Raw genomic sequence first — 27,322 nt, forward strand, 5'->3', positions numbered from 1 at the left:
AGAAGGTTCACATCTGCTGCACAGGGGACTTTCTGTGCTGCCTCCAGCATTTACCACAGCACGAGCCCCTCCTCAGTAGTCTACCCAAGTGAGCCGTGTGAACCTCTCTCTCTCTCTCTCTCTCTCTCTCTCTCTCTCTCTCTCTCTCTCTCTCTTTATATTGGGAATGGAACCCAGGGGCATTTTACCTCTGAGCCATACCCTCAGCCCTATTTTTTTATTCTTTTTTTTTTTTTTTTTTGTGGGTCTGGGGATGGAACCCAGGGACATTTGACCTCCAAATTACACCCCCTGTCCTATTTTTAATTTTTAATTTTTTTGTTGTGGTACTGGGGATGAAACCCAGGGGCCTTCTACCTCCGGGTTACATTCCCAGGCCTGTTTTATATTTTATTTGGAAACAGGGCCTCACTAAATTGCTGAGAGCCTTACTAAGTAGCTGAGGCTGGCTTTGAACCTGCATGATCCTCCTGTCTCAGCCTCCCAAGTGCTGGGATTACAAGCGTGCGCCACCTGCTCGGCATAATTAAAAAAAATTTTTTTTTTTTTTTTTTTTTTTTGCGGGTCTAGGGATGGAACCCAGGGACATTTGACCTCCAAATTACACCCCCTGTCCTATTTTTTATTTTTTATTTTTTGAAATGGAGTCTCACTAAGCTACAAAGGGCCTTGCTAAGGTATTAGCTGAGGCTGGCCTTGTACTGCAATCCTCCAGTCTCAGGCTCCTGAATGCTGGGATTACAAGCATGCGCCACCATGCCTGGTCTCCTATTTTATTTTAAAACAGGGTCTCAATAGGTTGATGAGAGTCTCACTACTTCCTGAGGCTGCCATGAACCTGCAGTCCCCCCGTTTTGCTTCCCAAGTCGTGATTACAGGCGTGCACCACCTCACTCGGCTCTGAACTATCTTTTTAAATATTATTTTATATTTCTTGTGATTCTAGGGATTGAACCGAGGTTCAATCCTCAGTTCTGAAAATAAAATTAAATAAAATAAGTAGGAAGAGGATCTCGTTAAATTTCTGTGCCCTGGCCTGTGATCCCATCACAGGTGAGCCCACTGTCTCAGCTTCCCTGGTATATTTGTATTACAGGCATGAGCCACCAGGCACGGCTCTGAACTGGTTTGTGTGTGAGTGTGTGTGTGTGAGAGAGAGACTGGGAATTGAACAGGGCCAGTGTACCTCTGAGCTACACCCCCAGCCTTATTTTATTTTTATTTGGAAACAAGGTCTCCATTGATGAAAGTCTCATTACTTGCTGAGACTCTCCTCAAACCTGCGATCCTTCTTGTCTCAGCCTCCCAAATACTTGGATTCCAAGCATGTGCCACCACACCAGCTCTGAACTATCTTTTAGAATGTTAAGCTAGAAATAACACTATAGAATATAGTTATAGATTGTATAATTGCCAGGTATGGTGGCACAAGGCTATAATACTAGGACTTGGGAAGCTGAGACCAGAGGATTGCAGGTTCCAAGACAGCCTCAATAATGTCACAAATCTAGCAGCAAAGTAGGGAGACCCTGTTTCAAAAACAACAACAAAAAAAGGAAAAGGGGTGTAGCTTGGAGGTAGAATGTTCCTGGGTTTAATCCCAAGTAACACACACACACACACACACACACACACACACACACAGTGTTATCAATATAATAGCGTAACTAATAGTATAAAATTTCTTCTTAGTGTAAACTCTGTGGACAGCTAAATTTTTCTTAATCTCTGTGGACCAAGAGAACTTTCCATGGATATGTGACTCTCTTCCATACTCAGTGAACCCCATTGATTCTTTTTTTTTTTTTTTTTTTTTTTTTTGCGGGTTTGGGGATGGAACCCAGGGGCATTCGACCTCCGAGCTACACCCCCTGCCCTATTTTTTATTCTTTATTTTGAAACCGGGTCTCACTGAGTTGCAGAGGGCCTCACTAAGTAGCTGAGGCCATCCACGAACCGCAATCCTCCGGTCTCAGCCTCCCAAATGCTGGGATTACAAGCGTGCACCACCATGCCCGGCTAGTGAACCCCATTGGAAACCGGTAATTATTTCATGCCCAATCTGAACTAGCCATATGCCATGGTATTTTGTTTATGTGTTACTGAGTATTGAACCCATGGACATTCTACCTTTGAGCTACACCCCCTAGCCCTTTGTATTTTTAAACAGGGTCTCATTAAGTTGCTGAGAATTTCCCTACATTGCTGAGGCTGTCCTCCAGCCTGTAATTCTCTTGTCTTAGGCTTCCACTGGCATCACAGGTGAGTGCCACCACGCCCAGCTCCATGATATTCTTTCACAAGTAGTGCCAGTGTTACCTGGATAGTATGACGTGCAATAAGCTAGTATTTTTTTTTTTTTTTACAACTGGTGTGTCTTGATCGCCTTGGTCCTGATATGAAGTGTATAGATACACGTAGACGGTTCACATCTGGTATGAAGTGTATAGATACACGTAGACGGTTCACATCTGGTGTGAACACCATATCTGAGCAGTAGGCATCCACTACTGAGGGCATAGCACATCCCCTTCTCCTCAGCTCCAGTGTGACACCCATTCCACGACCTTCAAAAAATCTCCCTTCTCCAGGTGTTAATACCCACAGTGTAGTTCTCAGATAAGTTCTCAGATAAAACTCCACGAAGCACTTAATTTCCCTACCTTGTGGTCCCATCTATGCAATCCCTAGTGGAGCTGTCAGAAAACTGCGCTGTCCTAAATGTCAAAGTCTTGGAGTAGGTGACTTGTCTCCAGGGCTCCTAAGCCCCAGTCGGAGCGCATTGCCTACACTGCAGGGCGCGCCACCCCACAAGTGCGCGTTCTCTCCTCGCCCGGTGGCAACAAGGCTTTCCGCGGGGCCGCGCCAGACTTTTCGAGATCGTTGATTGGACGTATTCCTAGCCACTCGATAGCCAATCAAGCAGGGGGAAGGTGACATCACTAGTTTTCCTCCCATCCCCCCACTCCAAACTTCCCTACTCTGGCTACCGGCAGCAACAACCACGTGGGGGAGGGGTAAGAGAGTAGAACCGGTGAGGTCATTGCACCGCCCAGCCCGCTGCTGATTGGCTGCGGAGTTCGCCGGTGGCGGTTGGCTGCTCCTCGCACCTCCCCCTCGTGCCGCTACAGCCGCCGCTGAGAGGAGCCACTGGCGACGCCAGAGCAGGGAAACCGGGTGAGTCGGGGCCCTGGGTCTAAGATGTTCCCGGTGTCCAGCAAGACTCATGAGGAACTGCCCTTTCCGACTTTTTCTCCTCGCCCGGGTTCTTTGGAGCTGTGGGCACTCTGTCACATGGGAGTTGTAGTCTGCCTTGTACTGTCGACTGCGGGCCAGAGACGTAAGAAGACTACTATTCCCAGCAGGAATTGCGACAAGCCGGTCAACAAACGTCTGGGCCACGCCTTCCAAGCTTGCTTATTGGACAGCCTGCCCCTTAGCCCCTCCTTCTCTAAGTTAATTGGCTACTGTCCCTAACAGAGGTTGGGTTCCGGCCTAGGATGCATGGTGACTGGGTACTGTATTTGTCACTGGGCACTAAGATGTCCTGTAATTGGTCAAGACTAGTGTCCATCACATGTTGTGGGGCAGGGCCCTAGGCCGATCAGGCGGTCGTAGGCTCAGGTTGGTGTCGGTCCCTGAGGGAGGCCGGCCTTGGATTTTGGCCCCTCCCCCTAGCGCTGCCAAAAGGGCGCGATTGGTTGCTGCGAGCGTCGCTCCTCGTTTAAAGGCGGAGCCGACAAGGCTACGAATATCTATTGGACTAGGCCGGCGCCGGTCAGCGGGGTTGTGGCCGCTGATTCGCTGGTTGTTCCAGCTGTTGCAGGTCCATTCACCATTTTGTGTGTTGGAGTAAAAAAAAAAGGGAGAATCGAGAGGGAGAGCCGGAGGGGGGGCGGGGAGGGACAGGACCGGACCAAGCCGGGGCCGTGGCCCCCCGCCCCGAAACCCCACCAAGTCCGAGGTGAGGGGCGGGGCCAGGGTTGACACGGGCGGGGGGGTTCCGGGGGGGCTGGGGGTCGAGGGGGGACAGGTGGCAGAGACGGGAAGTGGGTATAGGGGGCAAAGGGGTTGGCGGAATGGTGGGAAGAGGAAAAGGAGTGGAGGAAGTGCTGGGGAGGAGGGTGACAGAAAAGGTTTGACTGGGGGAGGGGGCGGTGGGCAGAGAAAGGGTAACAGGAATGGAGGGGTGACAGGACTAGATCAGGTTGACAGGGAGAGGGAGGAAACAGAGTTGGAGGGGGTGACAAGGAAGGGTGATGGGGAGAGAAGGTGTCACATCCAGAGATGGCTGACAGGAGAGTGACTGGAAGGAATAGGTGACAGAGGTAAATGGGGGGGGGTGACAGGGAAGGGGGAGCAGATGAGGGGGCCTAGGGCCTGTGAGGAGAGAGGTAGAGGTAGTGAGAAGATGGGATGGTAGAGAGAGGGTGGCATAGAAGCTGTGCCAGGACGGCTGATGGAAGCAAAGGACATAAGACCCCCTAAGAGCCAGGGCCTCAGGAGTTAGTACTTAGATTCTGAGGGAGGTGAGGGGCCACAGGACCCTGCGTGGGAGTTTTTCAGAGAGGAGGGGACAGGAAGAGGGTAGGCCCTGAGGAAAAGAAAGAGACTCTGCTTCAGGGTGAAGAGACTGGGTTAGGCAGCAGGGTCTAGAGGTGTCCAGCAGTGTGCTTGTAGGTCTTGGGTGGGGTATCCAAAGGTTTGAGTTTGGTCAGAACTTGAGCCAGATGACAGTCCCCAGAACTGTGGCTTAGCAGGTCAGTGGGGAAGAGGTGGTGATGGCTGCCCAGGTTCTGGGTAATTGAGTGTCAGTTCCTAGTCTTCCAGTCTCTGCCTATGAGGACCCCCAGATTGGCCTGTGGAAAGGCAGGCCTGGGACTTCAGGGTCCCCAGGAAGAACAGGCACCACGTAGGAGAGCATAGGGTCAGGGGAGCCTGTGGACTCTGGAGGTTCCTCTGTTTTTTGTTTTGTTGTTGTTGTTTTGTTTTTACTTTTGGTCCTGAGCCCCACAGCCATCTTAGAGGCCCCCCTTTTGTCTCTCAGGTTCTCAAAGTGACTTCAGAGTAAAGTTTTTTTCCCCTTTTCTTTTCTCAGGGCAGCTTCAAAGGGGGCGGGCAGTAACGACTGTTCAGGAAGTGGGTGAGGTTGGCTTGTTAGGCTTGTCCTGCTTTCTTTGACCTTATCCTACTTATCCCCACCTGGAGTTGGAGGGCATTTTAAGGGTCTGGGGGCCTGTCAATTTAGCTATCCTGCCAGAAACAGCCTATCCAGGGAGGGGATGCATGCAAACCAGAAAGGGGGACTCAGCTTATGGGTATCATGCTGGGTGTTGTTGGGGGAGGGGCAGGCTCCCATCCAGTGGGACAGAGAGACACTGGGGTGCAGCTCTATGTCCCACTGTGTGATGACGTATGTGTGCTTGTCTCTGTACGTGTACTCGTGCACGGCTCTGTGGCAGTGCTGGGTATGAGCTCTTGCCTCAGACATGCCCCTGCCTGCTCCCAGCCAGAATCTGGGGAGATGGTTGTACCTGGAAGGTCTGAGATGCAGAGCACCTCAGTTGTCCCTTAGGACACTCAGCTACCCTCTCCTTCCCACAATGCCTTGCCATGCCAGGCTGCCCAAAGGGGCGGAGAGAAGCTAGGGGGACAGAGAGGCTCACATCACAGCTCAGTCACCCTCCCTTTCTATGGCCTGATGCTTATGTACATGTGTGCATTTAAGTGTGTCCTCTGCATGGTGACAGCGAGACTGTCCGCGCCCTCTGGATCATGTGACAGGCACTGCACTGAAATGGTCAGGACCACAGATTCTGGAGGTGGATGGCCTGGGTTCAGACCCTCAGCAGTGCCATTTCCTAGCTGTATGATCTTGGTCAATTTGCTTAATCTCTCCGTGCCTTTGTTTCCTCAAATATAAAATGGTGCTGATGGGAGGCTAAAACAGGAGGGTCACAGTTCACGGCCAGCCTCCACTACTTAGTGAGGCCCTTTGCAACTCAGTGAGACCCTGTTTCAAAATAAAGAATAAAAAATAGGGCTGGGGTATAGCTTGGAGGTAGAATGCTCCTGGGTTCCATTCCCAATACTGCAAAAAAAAGAAAGAAAGAAAAAAATGGGGCTGAGAGTAGCACTTGCTTCAGAGGGCTGTTGGAGGAAGAAATGTGTTAGTAAAGTTACGCTTAGCACAGGGTTCTAGACAGAGTGAGTGCTCCATAGTTGTGAACTGTTGGTGCTCCTCACATCCCCCTGGGACAGTCAGGCATGTGTATGTGTGGTCTCTGTCCTTTGCAGAGAGAGCAGGTGTATGTGAGTGTTCTCCAAAGAGCCAGAATGTTATGCTCATGGGATGCAAGTGCCTGTCTGTGTCTGAGTGCTGACCAGGGCCCCTCATGAGTTGAGGGCAGCCAAGTAGAAGGCCTGGGGAACTGTGGAATTGAGGCTGTGAGCTCAGTAAGTGGGAAATCTTGGGTTAGGGTCTTGGGTCTTTGGGGGTTTCCTGAGTTTCTTTCATTGATCCCTGTCTGTTCCTCCCTATTGCAGGTGGATAAAAGATGAAGCCAATGAAGAAGGCATGTACTGGCCTTTCAGGTCCTGGTAGTGGCAGCAAGTCCCCACCAGCCACCAGGGCAAAGGCTCTGAGGAGGCGAGGGGCTGGAGAGGGTGACAAGCCAGAAGACGAGGATGATGAGGCACAGCCACTGCAGCAGCCAGGGAGAGAAGAGGCTGAAGAAGGCGAGGAGGAGGAGGCTGAACGGGGCCCTGGGGCTGAGGGACCACCCCCAGAGTTGCACCCCAACGACCTAGCCCCAGGCCCAGCTGAGGACCCCAAAGGGGATGGGGAGGCAGGCCGCTGGGAGCCCTCTCTCAGCCGCAAGACAGCCACATTCAAGTCTCGAGCACCCAAAAAGAAGTATGTGGAGGAGCATGGGGCTGGCAGCAGTGGGGTGGCTGGGGCCCCTGAAGAGCAAGAGCGGACCCCTGAGGAGGCCAGTACCCTGGGTGTGCCTCCACGGCTACCCACCTCCACCCGTTCTTCCTCCACTGACACGGCCAGTGAGCACTCAGCTGACTTGGAGGATGAGCCCACTGAGGCTTGTGGTCCAGGCCCCTGGCCCCCCAGTGGCACCAGTAGTAGCTATGACCTGCGGCAGCTGAGGTCACAGCGGGTGCTGGCTCGACGTGGTGATGGCCTCTTCCTGCCTGCTGTGGTGCGCCAGGTGCGTCGAAGCCAGGACCTCGGCGTTCAGTTCCCTGGTGACCGGGCCCTGACTTTCTATGAGGGGGTGCCAGGTGGCAGTGTGGATGTGATTTTGGATGCCATACCACCACCAGGTTCACTGGTGGTGGGTACTGCTGTCTGTACCTGTGTGGAGCCCGGAGTGGCCGCCTACCGAGAGGGCGTGGTGGTAGAGGTGGCCTCTAAGCCAGCTGCCTACAAGGTCCGCCTTGGCCCTGGCTCAGGCTCCCAGCTGGGTCCACCAGGCACCCTACCACAGCCCCAACAGCCACTGCACCGTGAGCCTGAGGAGGCCGTGTGGGTGGCCCGCGCCAGCCTGCGCCTGCTGCGGCCCCCCTGGGAGCCTGAGGCCCTGCTGAGGAAGCCCTCTGTAGGCCCTGAGGAAGAGCAGGCTGAGCCTGGGGCCACGCCAGCCTGCCCTGCTGCTCTGGACCCCAAGCAACCCGAGGATGCTGAGGTCTCCAAGATCAGCTTTGGGGGCAACCTGGGGGCTCACTGTGAGGAGGGTGAGGAGAAGCACCCATCCACCCTGGGCGCGCCAGCCCTGCTCCCACTTCCCCCACCCCAGCTCCTGTCACCACCCCCTAAGTCCCCAGCCTTCGCTGGCCCAGGTCGCCCTGGTGAGCAGCCCTCGCCCTGCCAAGAGGGGAGCCAGGGTGGCAGCCGGAGTAGCAGTGTGGCCTCACTTGAGAAGGGGGCTGCCCCTGCAGCCCGGGCCCGCACCCCACTGACGGCCGCCCAGCAGAAGTACAAGAAGGGTGACGTGGTCTGCACACCCAATGGAATCCGAAAGAAGTTTAATGGCAAGCAGTGGCGACGGCTGTGCTCCCGAGATGGCTGCATGAAGGAGTCGCAGCGGCGGGGCTACTGCTCACGCCACCTGTCTATGCGAACCAAGGAGATGGAGGGCCTGGCAGATGGTGGGCCAGGCGGGGCTGGGCGGCCCGCTGGTGTGGCAGCCCGTGAAGGCAGCACCGAGTTTGACTGGGGTGATGAGACATCGCGGGACAGCGAGGCCAGTAGCGTGGCAGCCCGGGGAGACTCACGCCCACGCTTGGTGGCCCCTGCTGACCTGTCTCGCTTTGAGTTCGACGAGTGTGAGGCAGCTGTGATGCTAGTGTCATTGGGCAGCTCGCGCTCGGGTACACCCTCCTTCTCCCCCGTCTCCACACAGTCTCCCTTCTCCCCAGCCCCGTCACCCTCACCCTCACCACTCTTCGGCTTCCGCCCTGCCAACTTCAGCCCCATCAATGCCTCGCCTGTCATCCAGCGCACCGCCGTTCGCAGTCGCCATCTGAGTGCCAGCACCCCTAAGGCAGGTGTTCTGACGCCACCAGACCTGGGCTCCCACCCACCACCACCTGCCCCCCGAGAGCGCCATTCCTCTGGCATCCTGCCCACCTTCCAGACCAACCTGACCTTTACTGTGCCCATCAGCCCCGGGCGGCGGAAGACAGAGCTGCTGCCCCACCCAGGGGCATTGGGGGCTCCTGGCACAGGGGGTGGAGGAGCCGCCCCAGACTTCCCGAAGAGCGATAGCTTAGACTCTGGTGTAGACGCTGTGTCCCACACACCTACACCCTCCACACCGGCTGGCTTCCGGGCTGTGTCGCCCGCCGTGCCCTTCTCTCGCTCCCGCCAGCCTTCACCGCTGCTGCTGTTGCCCCCACCTGCTGGCCTGACCTCGGATCCTGGACCCTCGGTGCGCAGGGTTCCAGCTGTTCAGCGGGACTCACCCGTCATTGTCCGTAACCCTGATGTGCCGCTGCCCTCCAAATTCCCTGGGGAGGTGGGCACTGCCGGTGAGACTCGGGCTGGGGGGCCTGGGCGGGGCTGCCGTGAGACCCCAGTGCCCCCCGGGGTGGCCAGCGGGAAGCCTGGCCTGCCCCCACCTCTGCCAGCCCCTGTGCCCATCACCGTGCCTCCAGCCGCACCGACTGCTGTGGCCCAGCCGATGCCCACCTTTGGCCTGGCTTCTTCACCCTTCCAGCCAGTGGCCTTTCACCCCTCACCTGCTGCCCTTTTGCCTGTCCTGGTGCCTAGCAGCTATACCAGCCATCCTGCCCCCAAGAAGGAAGTTATCATGGGCCGGCCTGGAACAGGTAGGGGGGCAGGTGGGTGGGCCAGGCAAGGGCTCATTTTGAACCAGGACCCTTTTGACTTAGCTGCCTACACTGGTAGGGTCCACAGAGAGGCCAGCCTTCCTGGTGCCGCAGAAACTCATGTGAGGCAAGGGACTGGACTTTGAGGCTTAATGTGGTATTTCCAGAGGCTGCCTATGGGGGACTGCACTCTGGAGGGTCCATCAATCAGCAAGCCTCTGCAGAGTGTACACTTCAGGTTGGGCCCTTGTGGGGCTGATGGGGTAAGAGTGGTGGTAATCTTGTGGCAGCTCCCATGAGTTGAGGGACTGGGTAGGGATATTGCTCTGATAAGCACTGCATGTAGGTTATCTCACCAAATTTTCACACCCACCCCATAACAGAGCACTCACCACACATACCCTGTTCAAAACCCTTTTCAAATGTTAACTCATTTTGTCTTCACAACAACCCAACAAGTGGGTGCCATGATTATGCTTGTTTGGAAGAAACTGAGAGCCGGGTATGGTGGCATGGGCCCGTAATCTCAGTACTTGGGAGACTGAGACAGGAGGATTTCAGGGTTATTTTTGTGTGTATATGGTACTGGGAATTTAACTCAGTAAAGTACGATCTTCTTGTCTCAGCCTCCCAAGTAGTGGGATTATAGGCCTGTACCACCATACTCAGCTAGGATTGCAGATTTGAGGCCAGCCTTAGCAAATTAGAGAGACCCTCAGTGAAACAGTGTAAAAAAATAAAAAGGGCTAGAGATGTAGCTCAAAGGTAGAATGTCCCTGGCTTCAATCCCTAGTACCCCCCCCCAAAAAAAAAAGAACAAGAAGAAACTGAGGCCAGGTTAATGACTTGCCTAGGGTCAGATGGCTAGTAAACCTGGAGTCACCCTTCAAATCAGGGTGGGCTGGCTCATGACCACTGGATTGTAGTGCTGGGTTACAGGTGGAAAGACCCAGGCTCTAACAGGCCCTCTGCCAGGCAGTGGCAGGCCCAGAGCTGGAGACCCATAAACCTCATAGGCATGATCAGTGTCCTGGGGGAGTTGGAGTGTGCTCCAGGTATAAATCCACTCTGGCAGCCTCAGGATAGGGCGGGTAAGCCAAGAGTTAAAACAGCAACCGCAAGTGTGGAGGACCCTCCTGGAGGAAGGCTCCAAGGTGGAAGGAGTTAGCATAGGAGGGAGAAGCCAAGGCCGGTGTGGCTGGAAGGCTGAGGCTGGGTCCGAGAGGTGTTGGGAGCCAGGGGCCTAGGCTGGGCTGGGCCTTTAGGAGCACCAGCCCATTCCCTAACACCTTTTCATTTATTTACGTATCCATTGCTTGCACAGGTCCCCTCTGTGTCTCTCTCTGTCCTACCCTCTGCTGCAAGGTGCAGAAGACATAGCTCTGGCATTGGATGGCTCACAGTCCTAGACCTGTCTCTAGACAGTGATAGCTAGAGTGGTCAGGAATGAGGTGAGGGAAGCCCAGGAGGCTGTGGGAGCTCAGACATGATGCTCATCCAGCCCGGAAAGCCAGGAAGGGCTTCCTGGAGGAGGAACCAGGGCCCCGAGAACTGAAACCTGAAGGGCACAGAGGGAAGTGGGGCAAAGCAGGCAGGCAGGAGGACCTTCAGGCAGAAGAAGGAGTTTGCGCCAAGACCTTGAGGCAGAGGAAGGTAATTGCAGGGCATTGAATCTGTGAAGTGTAGGGCTCTGGAAGGTGGGTGAATGTTGGGATGTGCAAACTGGCTTAGTGAGCAAGGGTTAGATTGGAGAGGGCCATGAAGAATTGCGAACTTCATCCTGAGAGCCCTAGGGAGCCATTGAAGGTTTTGAACAGTTGCCAACACAGATGCACCATGGAGGGTAGGTTTGAGTTCTTAAGACCAAGACAGGGTGATCCTGGAAGAAGGAAGGTGTGGGTTTGACTTGCTGTGGCTTCAGGAGGGTCAGGGGCCAATTCAGAATGTAGCCAGGCCAGCTGGGTGTGGTGTAGCACCCTTATAATCCCCGTACTTGGGAGGCTGAGACAGGAGAATCCAAGGCTAGCCTCAGCTACTTAGTCAGGCCTTTCGCAACTTAGTGAGACCCTGTTTCAAAATAAAGAATAAGCCGGGAGTAGAGATACACACTTGTGATCCCAGCACTTGGGAGGCTGAGACGGGAGGATCAAGATTTGAGGCCAGCCTCAGCTGCTTAGTGAGGCCCTTTGCAACTCAGTGAGACCCTGTTTCAAAATAAAGAATAAAAAATAGTGCTGGGTGTGGTGGCACAGCTTGTAATACCAGAATTTAGGAGGCTGAGACTGGAAGATTGCGGTTTGCGGACAGCCTCAGCTACTTAGTGAGGTCCTCTGCAACTTAGTGAGACCCTGTTTCCAAATAAAATACAAAATAGGTCTGGGAGTATAGCCCGGAGGTAGAAAGCCTCTGGGTTCTACCCCCATTACCACCAAAAAAATAAATAAATAAATAAATAAATAAATAAATAAATAAATAAATAAATAATAGGGCAGGGAGTGTAGCTCGGAGGTAGGATGCCCCTGGGTTCCATCCCCAGTACAAAAAACAAAACAAAACAACAGGGCTGAGGGTATGGCTCAGAGGTAGAATGCCTTGGGTTCAAACCCCAGTTCTGAAAAATAGAAAAGAAAAAAAAAAGAATGAAACCAGGCCCTGCCCTGCCCTCATAGAGCCCCGAGGCCAGGCCTGTGTCCCAGAGACAGCACAGGGCACAGGGCACAGGCACTGGGCACAGGAGATGTGCCTGCCCCTCGTGCTCATTTGCTGAATTTGTAAGCTGTGTGCTTCAGCCCTTCCCCAACACTGTTTGCATTTGCTCTTGTAGTTGATTTGGAGGGGGGACAGTACTGGGCATTGAACAAAGGGGACTTCTACCTCTGAGCTGCACCCTCAGCCTTTTTTTTAATTTTTATTTATTTATTTATTTATTTATTTATTTATTTATTTATTTATTTATTTTTGGTGGTACTGGGGTTCCTGGAAGCCCTTCTACCTCCGGGCTACACTCCCAGACCTATTTTTACATTTTTATTTGGAAACAGGGTCTCCTAAGCCAGCGCGCGCGGCTGGCTTTGAACCTGCGCGATCCTCCTGTCTCTGCCTCCTAAATGCAGGGATTACAAGCGTGCGCCACCACGCCCGGCGCCTTTTTATTTTTTAATTTGTTTATTTACTTATTTACTTTGTGGTACTAGGGACTGAACTCAGGTATTCTACCTCTGAGCTACACCCCCAGCCCTATTTTATTTTTTAATGTGAAACCAGATCTCACTAAATTGCCGGGGGCCTTGCTAAATTGCTGAGACTAGCTGTAAATTTGCAATCCTCCTGTCTCAGCCTTCTAAGTACTGGGATTATAAGTATGCACTACTGTGCTGGATTTACTTTTTAATTTTATTTTATTTTGCGGTACTGGGGATTGAGTCCAGGGACATTCTACCTCTGAGCTATACCCCAGCCCTATTTTTTCTTTCTTATTTATTTATTTATTTATTTATTTATTTATTTATTTATTTATTTGTGGTACTGGGGTTCCTGGAAACCCTTCTACCTCCAGGCTATACTCCCAGACCTATTTTATTTTATTTTTTATATTTGGAAACAGAGTCTCTTAAGCCAGAGAGGCTGGCTTCAAACCTGCGCGATCCTCCTGTCTCCGCCTCCCAAGCACAGGGATTATAAGCATTCGCCACCATGCCCGGCCGCCGCAGCAGCCGCCGCCTCCTCCTCCTCCTCCTCCTCCTCCTCCTCCTCCTCCTCCTCCTCCTCTTCTTCTTCTTCTTCTTCTTCTTCTTCTTTTTGGTGGTACTGGGGTTCCTGGAAGCCCTTCTACCTCCGGGCTACACTCCCAGACCTATTTTTACATTTTTATTTGGAAACAGGGTCTCCTAAACCAGCGCGTGCGGCTGGCTTCGAACCTGCGCGATCCTCCTGTCTCTGCCTCCCAAGAGTGGGGATTACAAGCGTGTGCCACCACACCCAGTTTCTTCTTTATTTTGAAACAAGGTCTCATTAAGTTGCAGAGGGCCTCACTTAGTAGCTGAGGCTGGCCATGAACCTGCAATTCTTTTGTCTCAGCCTCCCAAGTACTGGGATTACAAGCATGTGCCACCATGCCCAGTTGGATTTATTATTTCGTGTGTGTGTGTGTGTGTGTGTGTGTGTGTGTGTGACTAGGGATTGAACCGAGGGCAGCCCTAATTTTATTTATTTATTTGTTTGTTTATTTATTTATTTATTTGTTTGTTTGTTTGTTTGGAATACTGGGGATTGAGCCTGGAGGCATTCTACCTCCAAGCTACACTTGTAGACCTATTTTATTTTTATTTTGAAACAGAGTCTCTATAGGTTGATGAAAGTCTTACTACTTTTAGGGGCTGATGAAACTGTCATCCTCCTGTCTCAGCTTTCCAAGTACTGAGATTACAGGCATCCAACACCATCCTTGGATTCTCTATTTTACTCTAACTTTGTTTTTGTGGTACTGGGGATTTATTTATTTATTTTGTGACTCCTGGGAGTGCGACCCAGGGGCTACCTCTGGGGTATACTCCCAGACCTATTTTATATTTGGAAATAGGGCCTCACTAAATTGCTGAGACCCTCACTAAGTAGCTGAGGCTGGCTTTGAACCTGTGCGATCCTCCTGTCTCAGCCTCCCAAGTGGTAAGATTAAGAGCGTGTACCACCATGCCAGACTCTTATTTGTATTTGTATTTATTATTATTATTTATTTATTTTTGGTGGTACTGGAGGTGGAACCCAGAGGCTTTCTACCTCTGGGCTATACTCCCAGACCTATTTTATATTTTATTTGGAAACAGGGTCTCACTAACTTGCTGAGAGCCTCACTAAGTAGCTGAGGCTGGCTTCGAACCTGTGTGATCCTCCTGTCTCAGCCTCCCAAGCGCGGGGATTACAAGCGTGAGCCACCACGCCCGGCTTTATTTTTATTTTTATATTTATTTATTTATTTATTTTGGTGGTACTGGAGATGGAACCCAGAGGCTTTCTACCTCCGGGCTATACTCCCAGACCCATTTTATATTTTATTTGGAAACAGGGTCTCACTAAGTTGCTGAGAGCCTCACTAAGTAGCAGAGGCTGGCTTCGAACCTGAGTGATCCTCCTGTCTCAGCCTCCCAAGTGCGGGGATTACAAGCGTGCGCCACCATGTCCGGCGGCTTTATTTTTATTTTTGAAACAGGGTTTTTCTAGGTTGATGTGAGCCTCACTACTTACTGGAGCTGGAGCTGTCCTTGAACCTATAATCCTCCTGTCTCAGCCTTCCAAGTACTGGAGTTACAAGCATGAGCCACCATGCCCAAAGCAACTTCTTTTTTCTTTTTTTTCTTTTTCTTTTTTTCTTTCAGTACTGGGGATAGAACCCAGGGGCATTATACCTCTAAGCTATACCCCAGCCCTATTTTTTAGTCTATTTACTTATTTATGTATTTACTTATTTTGATGTACTGGGGGTGGAACCCCCAGGGGCTTTCTACCTCCTGGCTATACTCCCAGTCCTATTTTTATATTTTATTTGGACACAGGGTCTCACTTTGTTGCTGAGATCCTTATTAAGTAGCTGAGGCTGGCTTCAAACCTGCATGATCCTCCTGTCTCAGCCTTTCAAGTACTGGGATTACAAGTGTGTGTTACCATGCCCTGCTGTCTTTTTATTTTGGAAACAGGGTCTCACTGAGTTGCAAAGGGCCAAGTAGCTGAGGCTGTCTGTGAACTGCATGCTGGGATTACAAGGGTGCACCATGCCTGGCCTACTTTTTATTTTTGAAACAAGGTTTCCCTCAGTTTCTGAGGCTGGCTTCCAACCTGCAATCCTCCTATCTCAGCCTTCCAAGTACTAGAATTACAAGTGTGTCTCACCATGCCCTGATTATTATTATTATTTTTTGAAATGGGATCTTGCTAAATTGCTGAGGCGAGGCTCTCACTTTAGTGCTGAGGCTGGCTTCAAATCTGTAATCCTCCTGTCTCAGCCTCCTAAATAATGGCTGGAATACTGGGATTATAGGCATGAGCCACTATGATTGGTGTGTGTGTGTGTGTGTGTGTGTGTGTGTGTGTGTGTGTGTCTGTGTACATATACACATATGTGGGTCAAACCTCAAGGTCCTGAGGATGCTAGGCAAGCACTTACTGAGCTACATCCCTAGCCCCCACTGTTGTTATAGGTTTATGAGAATAGCAAGAATTTCTACCTTTAAGCAGATGAGAAAACTGAACAGAAGGTCTTTAACCATCCCCTTCCCGCCACCCCTTGCAGCCCCAACACTGCCCCCGTAGCATTGTCTCAGGTGACCCCTCAGTGCTGCTCTGTGGGAGGGTTTGTGCTGCTGCAAGTGTTGCTGAAGCCTCCTGGGACTGGTCCCGCAGGAGCTCTTGCCATGCAGATGAGGAAAAGTGAGCCACTGACCAAGGGAGAGTCTTCATTGAGGCTTCCCAGCCAGGGAGGACAGGGCCCAGCCTTGAACCAGGTCTGCCCTTCTTCAGACAGCAAGACTCTTGCCACCAAAAGATAGGAATGAGCCAGTAATGTGTGTGGTGGCCCATGCCTGTAATCCCAGGACTTGGGAGGCTGAAGCAAAAGGATTACAGGTTTGAAACCAGCCTCAACAACTTAGTGAGGCTCTCAGCAACTTGGCAAAACCCTGTTTCCAAATAAAAAATAGAGCCGGGCGTGGTGGCGCACGCTTGTAATCCCCGCGCTTGGGAGGCAGAGACAGGAGGATCGCGCAGGTTCGAAGCCAGCCGCGCGCGCTGGCTTAGGAGACCCTGTTTCCAAAATGAAAATACAAAAATAGGTCTGGGAGTGTAGCCCAGAGGTAGAAGGGCTTCCAGGAACCCCAGTACCACCAAAAAAAAAAAAAAAAAAAAAAAAATAGAATTGATCAGGGAGTGTAGCTCAGAAGTAGAATGTTCCTGGGTTAAATCCCTAACACCAAAAAAAAAAAAAAAAAAAAAAAAAAGGTAGTAGTGACTTAGCACTGGGATGCTTGTTCCGGGCACACTGTTCATGAGCCCTACTTTGCATTTAATCATGGAGTCTTTACAGTTTCCCCAGGAGATCAGTTCCTTTGACAGTGTTGGGAACCCATAGCCCAGAGAGGTTAAGTTACTTGCTTAAGGTCACCCAGCTAAGGATAGACAGAGCCAGGACTTGAGCCCAGGCTGTTTAGCTCAAGATGCCAGGCTTTTAAGCACATGCAATAGTGATAACAATAACCCTTCTTGATTGAGCATACACCATGCGCTCAATAAAGAGCACATGGCTTGGGGCCATTTCATCAACTCTACCAGATGTTGTGAAGCAAAGTTTCCCAGTGCTTTTGTCCAGGGATAGAACTAAGGCTCAGGAAAGGGAAGATACCTGGTCATCAGAACTTGTCCAGTGCCTGTCCTGGCAGTTCTGAACAGCACCTCTTCGACACCACCCATGCTGACGTATTCAGGGTGCCCTCAGGTTCCCAGCCAGCTGGCTCTTCCATTCTATTCCCAGAGGCCTCCGTAAACCCTTGGGAGGTAGGCACATTGGGGTGTACCCCTGCTTGGGGCCAGATCAGGCAGGCTTCATCAAGTGGCATAGTGAGACCACAGTCCTTTTGCTCTCCTGTGCCAGGGCCTGACCCTCCATCAGAGGGCAGCAGGTGTGAGGGGGTGGCCTGGGGCAGCCTGCCTGCTCCTGCCCCCCTCCAGGCATTTGCTTCCGCTGGGGGACGTGCTGGGGCAGGCTGCCGGCATTCTCCACATTCTGGGCATGGCATGGCCAGCCAGCTGCCTTTGCCACCTCCCTCTGACTGTTCCCGCCTGCTCCCCAAGAGAGGAACCCCACCCCCCAGAGCCTGGAGTCCCGGCCCAGGAGGCCAGATGTCTCAGTCCCATTCTTGGCATGGTCTTCCTTCCAGCTCCCAGCTTCCTGCATGGCTTCCCCTTATTGACAAGCATTGCCCCTCCCTCTCAGCCTCTTGTCTGACTGTCTCCAGGCTTCTTTCTTTCCCCTGGGTTCCTATGTCTCTATTTCTGGGTCTGTCTGTATCTCTCTGTCTGCCTGACTCTGAGTCTGGCACTCTATACCTTTGTGGGTTTGTCCCTTCCTGTACTTAGGTGGCCCTTCTTCTCCTCCTCCTCCTCCTCCTCCTCCTCCTCCTCCTCCTCCTCCTCCTCCTTCTTCTTCTTCTTCTTCTTCTTCTTCTTCTTCTTCTTCTTCTTCTACTGAGAATTGAACCCAGAGACATTCTACCTTCAAGCTATACTCCCAGTCCAATTTTTTATTTCTTACTTGGAAACAGGGTCTTACTAGGTTGCTTAGAGTCTTGCTAAGTTAATGAGGCTGGCTTTGGACCTGCGATCCTCCTGTCTCAGTCTCCAAAGAACTGGAATTACAAGCATGTACTACCATCCCTGGCTGTACTTCAGCCCTTGTCAGAACTTCCAACCCAGCCTTTCTCCGTTTTGGCTTCTATTCTTGGAGTCCTGTCTGTGCCTCTGGAGATGTCTTCCTCCCATTCTTTCTTTCATTTTATTTATTTATTTATTTATTTATTTATTTATTTATTTATTTATTTATTTTTGTGGTACTGGGAATGGAACCCAGGGACATTCTAGCGCCAAGCTACACCCAGCTCTATTTTTTAGTCTTTTATTTTAGTGAAACAGAGTCTCACTGAGTTGTGAAGGGCCTCACTAAGTAGCTGAGGCTGTCCATGAACCACAATCCTCAGGTCTCAGTCTCCTGAATGCTGGGATTACAAGCATGTACCACCACACCCAGCTTTTTTTTTTTTTTTTTTTTAATTCTTTGAATCAGAGTCACTGAACTGCAGAGAGCCTCACCAAGCAGCCAAGGCTATCAGGGAACCATGATTCTCCTGTCTCAGCCTCCCAAATGCTGAGATTACAAGTGTGCACCACCACGCCCAGCTCTGTCTCCCATTTTTTAGACAGTCTTGCTGCCCCCATCCTAGCCTCCTAACCCTACCCTGTGCATGTCAGATCTGGTCTTTTAAGTCATTGGGTAGTTGCTCTGCACCAGGTCTTCTGCTGCCCTCTTGGGGAGTGTTGGGAGATTGCCCAGGCCTGGGATGCCCTTCTTGCCCCTTCACATTGTCTACTATTGTCCCTCAAATCTGTTGAGAAGCATTAGAATCCATTTTGCAGAGCCATCCATCATCCAAACACCTGTTCCCCAGACAGGACAGGCAGGAAGGTGGGGGCTGTATGGGCCAAGCTAGGAGATCCGGCTGTGAGGGGGTGGCAGGAAAGCAGCTCCTGTGCCCACCCACCTGCTAGAGGGCATGACCCAGGTCTCCCCCACCCCCATCTTCCAGGGGACACATTTGCCAGCCCAGAGACCCGGCAATATCCACCAAATATGCCTGAGCAGGTGGGATCAATGAAGAGGCCAGAAGAAGAGTTGAGCCTGGGTTTCCTGATTTCCAAATCCAGGTTCTTCCTACTATAATATCCCTTTTCTCTCAGTGAACCCCATCAATACTACCAGAAGTCAGCTCCTTCCTTATCTCTCTGGTAGGTCCAGGGCTGAGCAGTGCTGGAGCAAGAGGGTGGGGAAGGCAGATGGCTATAGACACAGACAAGGATGATCCAGGGAGGTATTGAGCTTGGGGAAGCCAGAGGATGGGGACAAGTGAGTGGTTCATGGGGCTTAAGAGGGAAGTTCAGGTGTGGACTTTTTGTTTGTTTTTGAGGTGACATTTGAGCTGCAGTATGAGGAATGAGCAGATTTCATAGTAGTGAAAGAAAGGGCAATCCAGGCTAAGCTGCATAAGCAAAGGCCAGGAGGGATCAAAATGCATGAACTCCGAGCAGCTAGCAGAGGCTAGAGCTGATGTTAGAGCCCAGGTTTGACGGAAGGGTGCCATGGAGACTTGAATGACAGGCTGAGGTGCTGGGGCTCTTCTCTGGGGCCCATATAGAGCCAAGAAAGGTTTAGAGCAGTGGAGAGAAGAGGTTTAAATCGAAGTGTCAAAGATCCCTGGAGACTGTCCTGGAAGAGAAAGGAGGCCCTAGGTTGGGAAGAAGAGCATGCCTGGGAGGAGAGAATGTTTGTGAGGTTGCATGGGCTGGAGACTCTTGGTGACTTGGTGGAAGAGACTCGATTACCCCAGCTCAGCAGTCCTCAATACCAGACGCTGCGAGGGGTCAGACTGCCTCCTAGTGGTTGCGGACCGTGGGGCCGCAGGCGCGCGCACGCGCAGCAGGGGAACAGGAGGGGAGGGGGCAGCGAGTGTGCGCGCGTCCCCGAGCCCCCGGCGCTTGGGTATTAATGGCTCCATTAGTGGCCGGGAGGGAGGCGCATTAGCGGCGGCGACGGCGTCTGGCTCTCATTACCACCGGCGGCAGCGGCTGCACCGCAGGCGGCTGGACCCTCGCCCGCCACGCCGCCTCCTCCGCCCGCACTCAGTCCCCCTGTTCCCGCTCCCTACAATGGCGCGGGCAGGGAACCCCATCCCCTCCACTCGACAGGCTGAATGTGAAGGCAGACGCGTTCCATGCCCTGCCACCTCCTGACAGCAAGATGTACCCTCCCCTCGAGCCTGTACACCTAGGGCTTTACGGATCCAGATGGGCACCCTGAGGGCCCCGCCCAGGCCCTCTCTGCACCTAGGGGTGTGGGTTCCCGCGCACCCCTGGGGGTAGGTCCCGGGTGTAGGGCCACTGGCCTTCCCATTGGCTGCTGTCGCGCCCGCCAACTGCCGATTGGCGAAGGCCGGCTCTCCCTGCCCCTGCACTATTAACCCCTGCGCCACTGGGTTTTCCCGCTGGATGCGCCCCCCTACCCCCCCTCCGCAGACAGCTCGAGTGCCAGTTGGCCCGCGCCCCGCCGCGGCCCGCGTGGGTGTCAGGCCGGCCGGGAGTCCGCCCGCCCTCCCAGCACAAAGCGGCTTTGTGGGGCCTGCCGGGGGCTGGCTGGGGGCCAGGCGGCGAGTGGAAAATCTCGTGAGCGCCGGGAGGGGAGGGGAACGCAGGGAGGCGCCCCCTCCACCACCCGGGCGGTGGCACCTCCCTCAGCCGGTGCATACCATCCCTCCAAGTTCCTTTGCTTGTACACCCCCTTTCCCACCCTCTACCTTTCTACCCCAAGACCCCATCCTGCTCCTATCTTCTCAGCCCTTGGGGACCTTTCCTCACACCTCTTCCCGGCCTCTTTTTCCCTCCTGGTCTCCCTGCTTACCCCAGCCCCACTCACACTGACTCACCCTGGCGCTATTTTTAGTCCCCCATCCCTGCCGAGCCGTGCCAGCCCAATCCTGGGCTCGTTCCCCAGGCAACCCTGGCCGTCGCCGACGCCACCCGGGTGGGTGGGTTGGTGGGTGGGTGTGTATGTGGAGAGCGGGTGAGGGAAGCTGGGGACACCAGGGTGGTGAGCGGAGGCGGGACCGGGCCAGGAGAGCAGGGTGGGGAGCAGCGCTTGGTGGGGAGCCACAGGCACGGGAGGGGGGGGGGCGCGGTGCCTCGCGGGGTCAATAAATGGGGCTCCTGAGTTCAGAGCCAGCCTGTCCCTGTGTCTGTCAGCAGCATTGGCTGCTTGCCCCAGGCATCTAGGCAGGCCTGAGCCTGCACCACTGGGGTGGTTGTCCCTGTCTCAGTCGGCTCCCTGTCCCCAGGCCAGGGTTGGGTGGTTCTGTGGGAGCTGTGTAGGGCCAGGCCTACTGTGGAATTGGTTGGGGGTGGTGCTAGTGATGACTGCCATCATAGTCCTTTCCAGTACCTGCCTTGAATGAAGGATGGCTGTGTACCTCCTCTCAGACTGGGCTGGGGCCCTGGTCGGGGAACCCTCTCAGTCTTTTCCAGGAGGGAGGCCCCAATTAGGGTTGGGGATGGCTGGAGAGAGCTGTCTGGGGATAGAACCTGCTCCCTCCCCTCCACTCCTGGTCCACCTCCACCCAGGGTTCCTCCACCCTGAACAATAGAAGCTAAGTATAGGGCTGGCCCAGTGCCCAGGGCAGGGGGGCCCTTCCCGCCCAGATTCCTGCCCCTCCCTGCCAGGCTGGGCCCCCACTTGGTTGTACCCTGCCCCAAAAGGGGCCTCTTCCCATCCCTTTTGCATGGGCACTGTGTCTTCTACCAGATGTGCAGTCCTCCCAGATGTATGGGGCCCTCTTTCCCTGCTGTGCCATGCTTGGCTTTTTCTCCCCCAGTAGAAGGGGGAGCCAGACTCCTCTGAGCTCAGTTCCTGAGCTGCATTTTAGTAGGGAAAGGGTTAACTTGCCAGTAGGTGACTCACTCACCGGTGGGGAGAGGAGGGGGCAGTGGTGGGGAGATAGCGGCCACATTGATTTCAGCCTCGATTTCTGCCTCACATTGCAGTCCCTGGGGCAGTGAGGTAATGGAGGGTCTGAGTCTGGGGCTGCACAGGGAGGAGGGGCAGTTACCTAATAATCCCTCTGGTAGCCCCTCCAGGCTCACAGCCAAGGATCTGGCCCTGCCATCTCTGGAGGTCAGAGGGCTGCAGACCTTCCTTTTCCCTCTGGGATCAAGTTACCCAGTTTTTGCCTCCTTTCCACGCCTTCAGCTCTATCAGTGGATAGGGCAGGCTGGGAAAAGGTTTGCCTGCTTCTGTCAAAGATCTAACCTGTGTAGGAGCCTGGGACACCTGAGCTTGTGCAACTTTTACCTGCCCAGGTGTGAACCCAAGCTTCTGCCTCCTGGACCCAGGGTCCCTCTTGAGTTACCCAAGTTCTCTACACTTTGCCCCAGACCTTCCTGTATCTTCCTATGTGCCCACCCACCTTTCTGTAATTCACCAGTCTCTATCACTGATCATAATCCTGGAGCTCTGGAATTCCATTTATGTCTACTCTGAGGTCTGGTTTTGAGTAATGGCAGAAGTACTGAGTTGGAGTACTGGGCTGTTAATGTCCTGGATGCATGATATGCACAATTTATTTAGTCTTTTTGAGCCTCATTTTCTCACCTGAACAATGGGCATAATAAAGCATATCTCTACATTATCTTGAAGACTCAGTGAACAAGTTAATACAAGTTCCTAGCATACTGCAGCCCCAGTTAGCTTCCTTTCTTCCCTCAGGTCCTTTCCTGGGGATAGAGTATGGAGGGGGTGGCCAGTGGTGCTTTGTGGTCCCCTGCCGTACACTGCTAAGTAGAGGGCCCCAGGTGGCTGGCAGACAGGTTGAGGTAGCTGAATGAGGATGGTAAGCTACAGTGCTTTGTATACCTGATGCCTGGGTACTGAACTGAGAATGTAGTTGGTGCCTATAAGAGTAAGGTTGGTGCCTGTAGAGTGTAAGGTCAGAATGATGCTATCTGTGAGAGAGTGTTGATCACAAGCAGTAGAAAGGTTGTGTTGTGGTTTTGTGGGAGGAATGTGGGGTGTGTGTGGTGGGTATGTGTGTAGTGGACAAGCAGTGGCTATACTTGGTCTATTTGATAGGATGTTTTGCTGTGATGGGGAATGAACACGCCTCACACGGTAGGCAGAGAATCTCCCTAACCCCTGGGATGTTAGCTTGTGTGATTCATGTGTGCTAGTGAAGTATGATGAGGGAACATGTTGTGGATGAGGCATGTGCGACGCGATGTATAGGAAAGGGGCAATATGAAGATGGATTAGAATGAGTGTGTTCATATGATGGCGGGTGGAGGTGAAAGACCATGAGTGTGTGAGGTGGTACATTTGTGAGAGCAGGTGTATGGGGGTGTGACTTCGTGTGTGTGATAGTGTGGGTGTAAGACGGAGGGCATATGTTGCCCATGCGGTGTGTAAGGATAATGGGTGTGGCATGAAAGTGTGTCTATGAAGTGCGCGTATGCGCGCAAGCGCTGCGCGGTTTATCTGCCCAGCCGGGCCTGGTGTGCACCTAGGGTGGCCGCGCCCCGCGTAAATGTGTTTCTCGGGCAGAGTGGACACAGCACCACACACAACCTCAGGCCTCCGCAGCGCGGAGCCCCGAACCGCCCCCTGGCTCACTGCCTTTACTGCAGTGCGCCCTCCCTGCCACCCTCCTACTGCGGGCCCGCCCCCGGCCGGCTCCGGGCCAACCGGAGTCCACCCCGCCCTGCCCCTATTTGCATATGACTGACGTTCCCCCGGGGCGGCCAATGGGGGCGGGCGCGGCGGGGCCTGACCCGCGCGCGGCGACGACAGCCAATGGGCTCACGCTCGGGGGGCCGGGCTTGCGCGGAAGGCCGCGGGGGAAGCGGGGAAGGGGCGGGGGGAGGCGCGACGGGGGGAGGGGAGCGCGTAGTAGTGGCGGGGCGGGGAGGCGGCGGTGGTTCGGCGCGGGGCTCGCTCGGAGCGCACGGACGAACGCACGCTGGTCCGTCTGCCCGCCTGGGGCCGGAGGTCGACCGGGAGCTGAGCCACGCGGGCCCGGGACCCAGAAAGGCGGGGCGGCAGCGCTGGCAGCTGGGGCGCGCGGGGCCAGAGCCGTTACCCGCCGGAGCTTCGAGGGAGGGAGCGAGCCAGCCAGCCAGCTGGGAAGGGAGGGGGCCACCCCCGCGCACGCGCGCCGCGCCCCGCCCCGCCCCACCTGCCCTGCCCGCCCCGCCTGCCGGACTCCGAGAGGGAGGAGGGAAAGGGAGGGGGCGGCGCCGATGGCCCCCGGGCCGCGCTCCCCGTGACGGCCCCCGCGCGCGCCGGGGGGCGGGGCGGGGCCGGCGCGCGCTGACCTCCCCCGCCCCCCGGGCGGCGGGAGGCAGGCGACGCTGTGCGCAGGCGCGCCCGGCGGAGACCCCCGTGTGGGGCGGCCGGAGGGGGGCTGCGGGGGGGGCATGCGGCGACGGCCTCCCGCTCCCCCCGGGCCCCAGCGGCGACGGCCGAGGAGCGGGCTGCGGGCGGCGCGGCGTCGGTCGCTGAGGAGGTACGAGCCCCTACCGGGCTCCCCCCGCGCCGGACCATGTACTCGGCCCACAGGCCCCTGATGCCCGCGTCCGGCGCGGCCTCTCGTGGCCTCGGCATGTTCGGTCAGTAGCGCCGGGTCTCTGGGATGCAGGGGTCAAGGTGTCGGGGTGTTAAGCGCGGAGTAACGGTGATGGGGTTGTAGTACGAGAATGGTAGAGGCGGAGTAAAGGGATGACGGGGAAAGTTAGGGAGCCCATCCGGGCCGAGTGGTTAGTGACGGCAGGTTGGAGTGTAGCGGAGCAGTGGGAGTGTTGTGTACCTGGGACAGGTGTGGTGTTTAAGTGATGGAGTGGAACGGGCCCGTTGTGATTAGAGGCGAAGAGTGCAGAGTACCTGGTTTTGGAGCCGGGATTATAATAGGAGCTGCCTAAGACTTGGTGATGGAAGGTGTGGAATCGAGAGGGGGAGGGTGCCTTGATTGAGTGGTGGGCTAAGGATGGTGCGGGAAGCGAGTGAGGCAGCATGGCTCAAAGCATACTGGGCTGGAGTGTGTGTGGTGTGCTTTGTTGAGAGAGGGAGGGGCTAGGCTACCTGAAGTGTATACAGTGCATTGGGGAGGGGGCAGGACCAAAAGACTGCCCTCCATTGTCTACTCGGCCCCTTCTTTCCCCACTTCCCAGAAAGTGAGGAGGTCCTGATGAGAAGCATCTTTGTGAAGAGGCGAACAGTCAGGTTTCTAGGGGCTGCAGTGGGGTTGGAAGACCCAACAAGCTTTTGGCCCTAGGACTAGGGGACAAGGTTGTCGTTAAGTCCTGAGTGTTGTTCACTGCTGTCTTCCTGGTCTCTGTTCCCTGTTTCCTTAAGGGCTATGTTCCCTTTGTCAGTCTCAGAATCGGGTCTTGAGGCCAAGTCCTCACACAGAGCTCCCCAACCCAGGCTTCTGAAGGTGGGGGGGGGGTCACCTCAGGTCAGGTTGATCTGGATCAGGGGGCTGTCTGGAATGATGTAGACCAGGGCTAGGGCGTTTCCCTTCTCCCTTCGTCCTCCCCTAGCAGGGGCCTCTCTCTCTTCTGATGCTCTGCTGGTTCTACTTCCCCCCCTTCCCCGGGGAGCTGGGCAGTGAGAGGGGAAGCCCCCTTCCACCATGGGAGTGCCCTAGAGGTCCAACAAGTGTGGGTCCCAGCCCAAGGCTTGCCTCCTACCTCCTAGATCAGGGGCTGAATGTTGAACCCCTGGGAAGGTCCCTTGGTGAGAGAAGTGTCTTCTGTGCATAGCTGGGAGGAAACACCTGGCACTTTTGCTTTTCTGGGTAGAGACTTGTAACAATTCTCTCCTTTGCCCCATTGTCTGTGCCTTTTTTTCTGAGCAGTTTACCACACCCTCCTCTCTTTCTGGGTAAGAAGATTGGACACTGGGTTGAAGATAAGCCCAGGGGTTTGGAGAGAGGGAGGCTGGGAGGCCTCTGGGGGCACTGAAAGTCTCTTTAGGGGGCAAATGAGATAGCCACTGGAACTAGTAGGCCCCGCCCAGGAAGGGAAGGTCTGGCTCCCTGGAGTCTGGCAGCAGGAGGAAGGAGAGGAACCACACAGACTGTGTGAGACCCCACAAACTATGGGGAATGGATAGAGAATTTGTGGGCAAGTAAGACAGGCCATCTGCTTCAGGAAGGGAAAAGAAGGTGTGAGGCCAATGTGAGGGGCTGTGTCAGATGGCAGAATGTGTCACAGAATGTGATTGAAGTGTGGGGTCCCTGACCTAATAGAGGTCTTGGGGCATCAGTGTGTGGAATGGCAGCCAAGCCTGACCTGGTTTGTGGCAGGAGCCAGTTGTTCTTTGGCCTGTTCCCTGATGACAGGCTGGTGGTGGTGGTGGTGGTGGTGTGTGTGTGGGATCAAGTACTCTGCTTCTATTTTCTTTTTTATAAATCTCCAGACCCTCAGAGAATAGTTTTGTGGGTGTGTGTGTGTGTGTGTGTGTGTGTGTGTGTTTTCTGAGTGTCATCTCAAATATAAGCCCAAGGGGCTCTGGGGAATGGGGAAAGGGGTATAAAGGAGGAATGGGGCCGCTTGGTCCAAGATGGGGAAGAGCTTCATTTGGGGGTCAGGGTTAAGTTCTACTGCTGCGTGGCTTACCTGGATCCTTCCCACAGTGTGGACAAATGTGGAACCTCGCTCTGTGGCCGTGTTCCCCTGGCACTCTTTAGTCCCCTTCCTGGCACCCAGCCAACCAGACCCTTCTGTGCAGCCAAGTGAGGCCCAGCAACCTGCCAGCCACCCAGTGGCCTCCAATCAGAGCAAAGGTAAGGGGGGGGGTGCCTGTGGGAAGATAGGGAGATGGGGGTGCTGGGGTGGCCCAGGTCCCCTCTGATGTACCTTTCTGTCCCCAGAACCTGCTGAGTCAGCAGCTGTTGCTCATGAGCAGCCAACAGGAGGGACAGGGAGTGCTGACCCTGGGCGGCCCCCTGGAGCCACGTGCCCTGAGAGTCCAGGGCCTGGACCCCCACATTCTTTGGCGGTGGCAGAATCTGGTAAGGGTCCCCCTCCCACTACTGAGGAGGAGGCCCCTGGCCCCCCAGGAGAACCTCGGCTAGACAGCGAGACAGAAAGCGACCATGATGATGCGTGAGTGCTCCACAGTCTGGGATGGGTGGTGGGGAAAAATGGGGGTGGCCAGAGACTTGGCTCTTACCATCCCTGGAAACTTTCCCCCCAGCTTCCTCTCCATCATGTCCCCTGAGATCCAGTTGCCTCTGCCACCTGGAAAACGTCGGACCCAGTCCCTCAGTGCCCTGCCCAAGGAAAGAGATTCGTCTTCTGAGAAGGATGGACGCAGCCCCAATAAGGTGCCTCCTTTCCAGTTGTTCCTCTCTCACGCCATGGCCACCCAAGCCTGTTTCTCTGGTCCTAACCATCTTGCTTTGGGCTATGTTTATTGCAGCGGGAGAAGGACCATATCAGGCGGCCCATGAATGCCTTCATGATCTTTAGTAAGCGGCACCGAGCCCTTGTTCACCAGCGCCACCCCAACCAGGACAACCGGACTGTCAGCAAGATCCTGGGCGAGTGGTGGTATGCCCTGGGGCCCAAGGAGAAGCAGAAGTACCATGACCTGGCCTTCCAGGTAATGCCTCCTCCTCTT

At 54.3% G+C, this 27,322-nt stretch overlaps 1 protein-coding gene across 8 annotated transcripts in view; it reads left to right on the top strand.

Annotated features, from left to right (window-relative positions):
• Positions 1-6,557: 6,557 nt before the first annotated feature.
• CIC (capicua transcriptional repressor) overlaps positions 6,558-27,322 on the top strand; it is a gene marked incomplete at both ends in the record, with an annotated part of 28,356 nt that continues 7,591 nt past the window's right edge. For 4 of the 8 annotated variants that reach the window (XM_080703082.1, XM_080703084.1, XM_080703083.1 and 1 more), the window contains 5 exons: positions 6,558-9,345; positions 26,334-26,483; positions 26,571-26,805; positions 26,897-27,026; positions 27,122-27,304. In XM_080703082.1, the coding sequence (XP_080559208.1) occupies positions 6,558-9,345; positions 26,334-26,483; positions 26,571-26,805; positions 26,897-27,026; positions 27,122-27,304 (3,486 nt within the window). Of the gene's footprint in view, positions 9,346-24,239; positions 24,307-26,333; positions 26,484-26,570; positions 26,806-26,896; positions 27,027-27,121; positions 27,305-27,322 lie in introns of those variants that run through there. The other 4 variants (XM_080703086.1, XM_080703087.1, XM_080703089.1 and 1 more) reach the window with 1 other exon arrangement.

Source organism: Muscardinus avellanarius (assembly GCF_963383645.1).
Source record: "Muscardinus avellanarius genome assembly, chromosome: 10".
Classification (NCBI taxonomy): Eukaryota; Metazoa; Chordata; class Mammalia; order Rodentia; family Gliridae; genus Muscardinus; species Muscardinus avellanarius.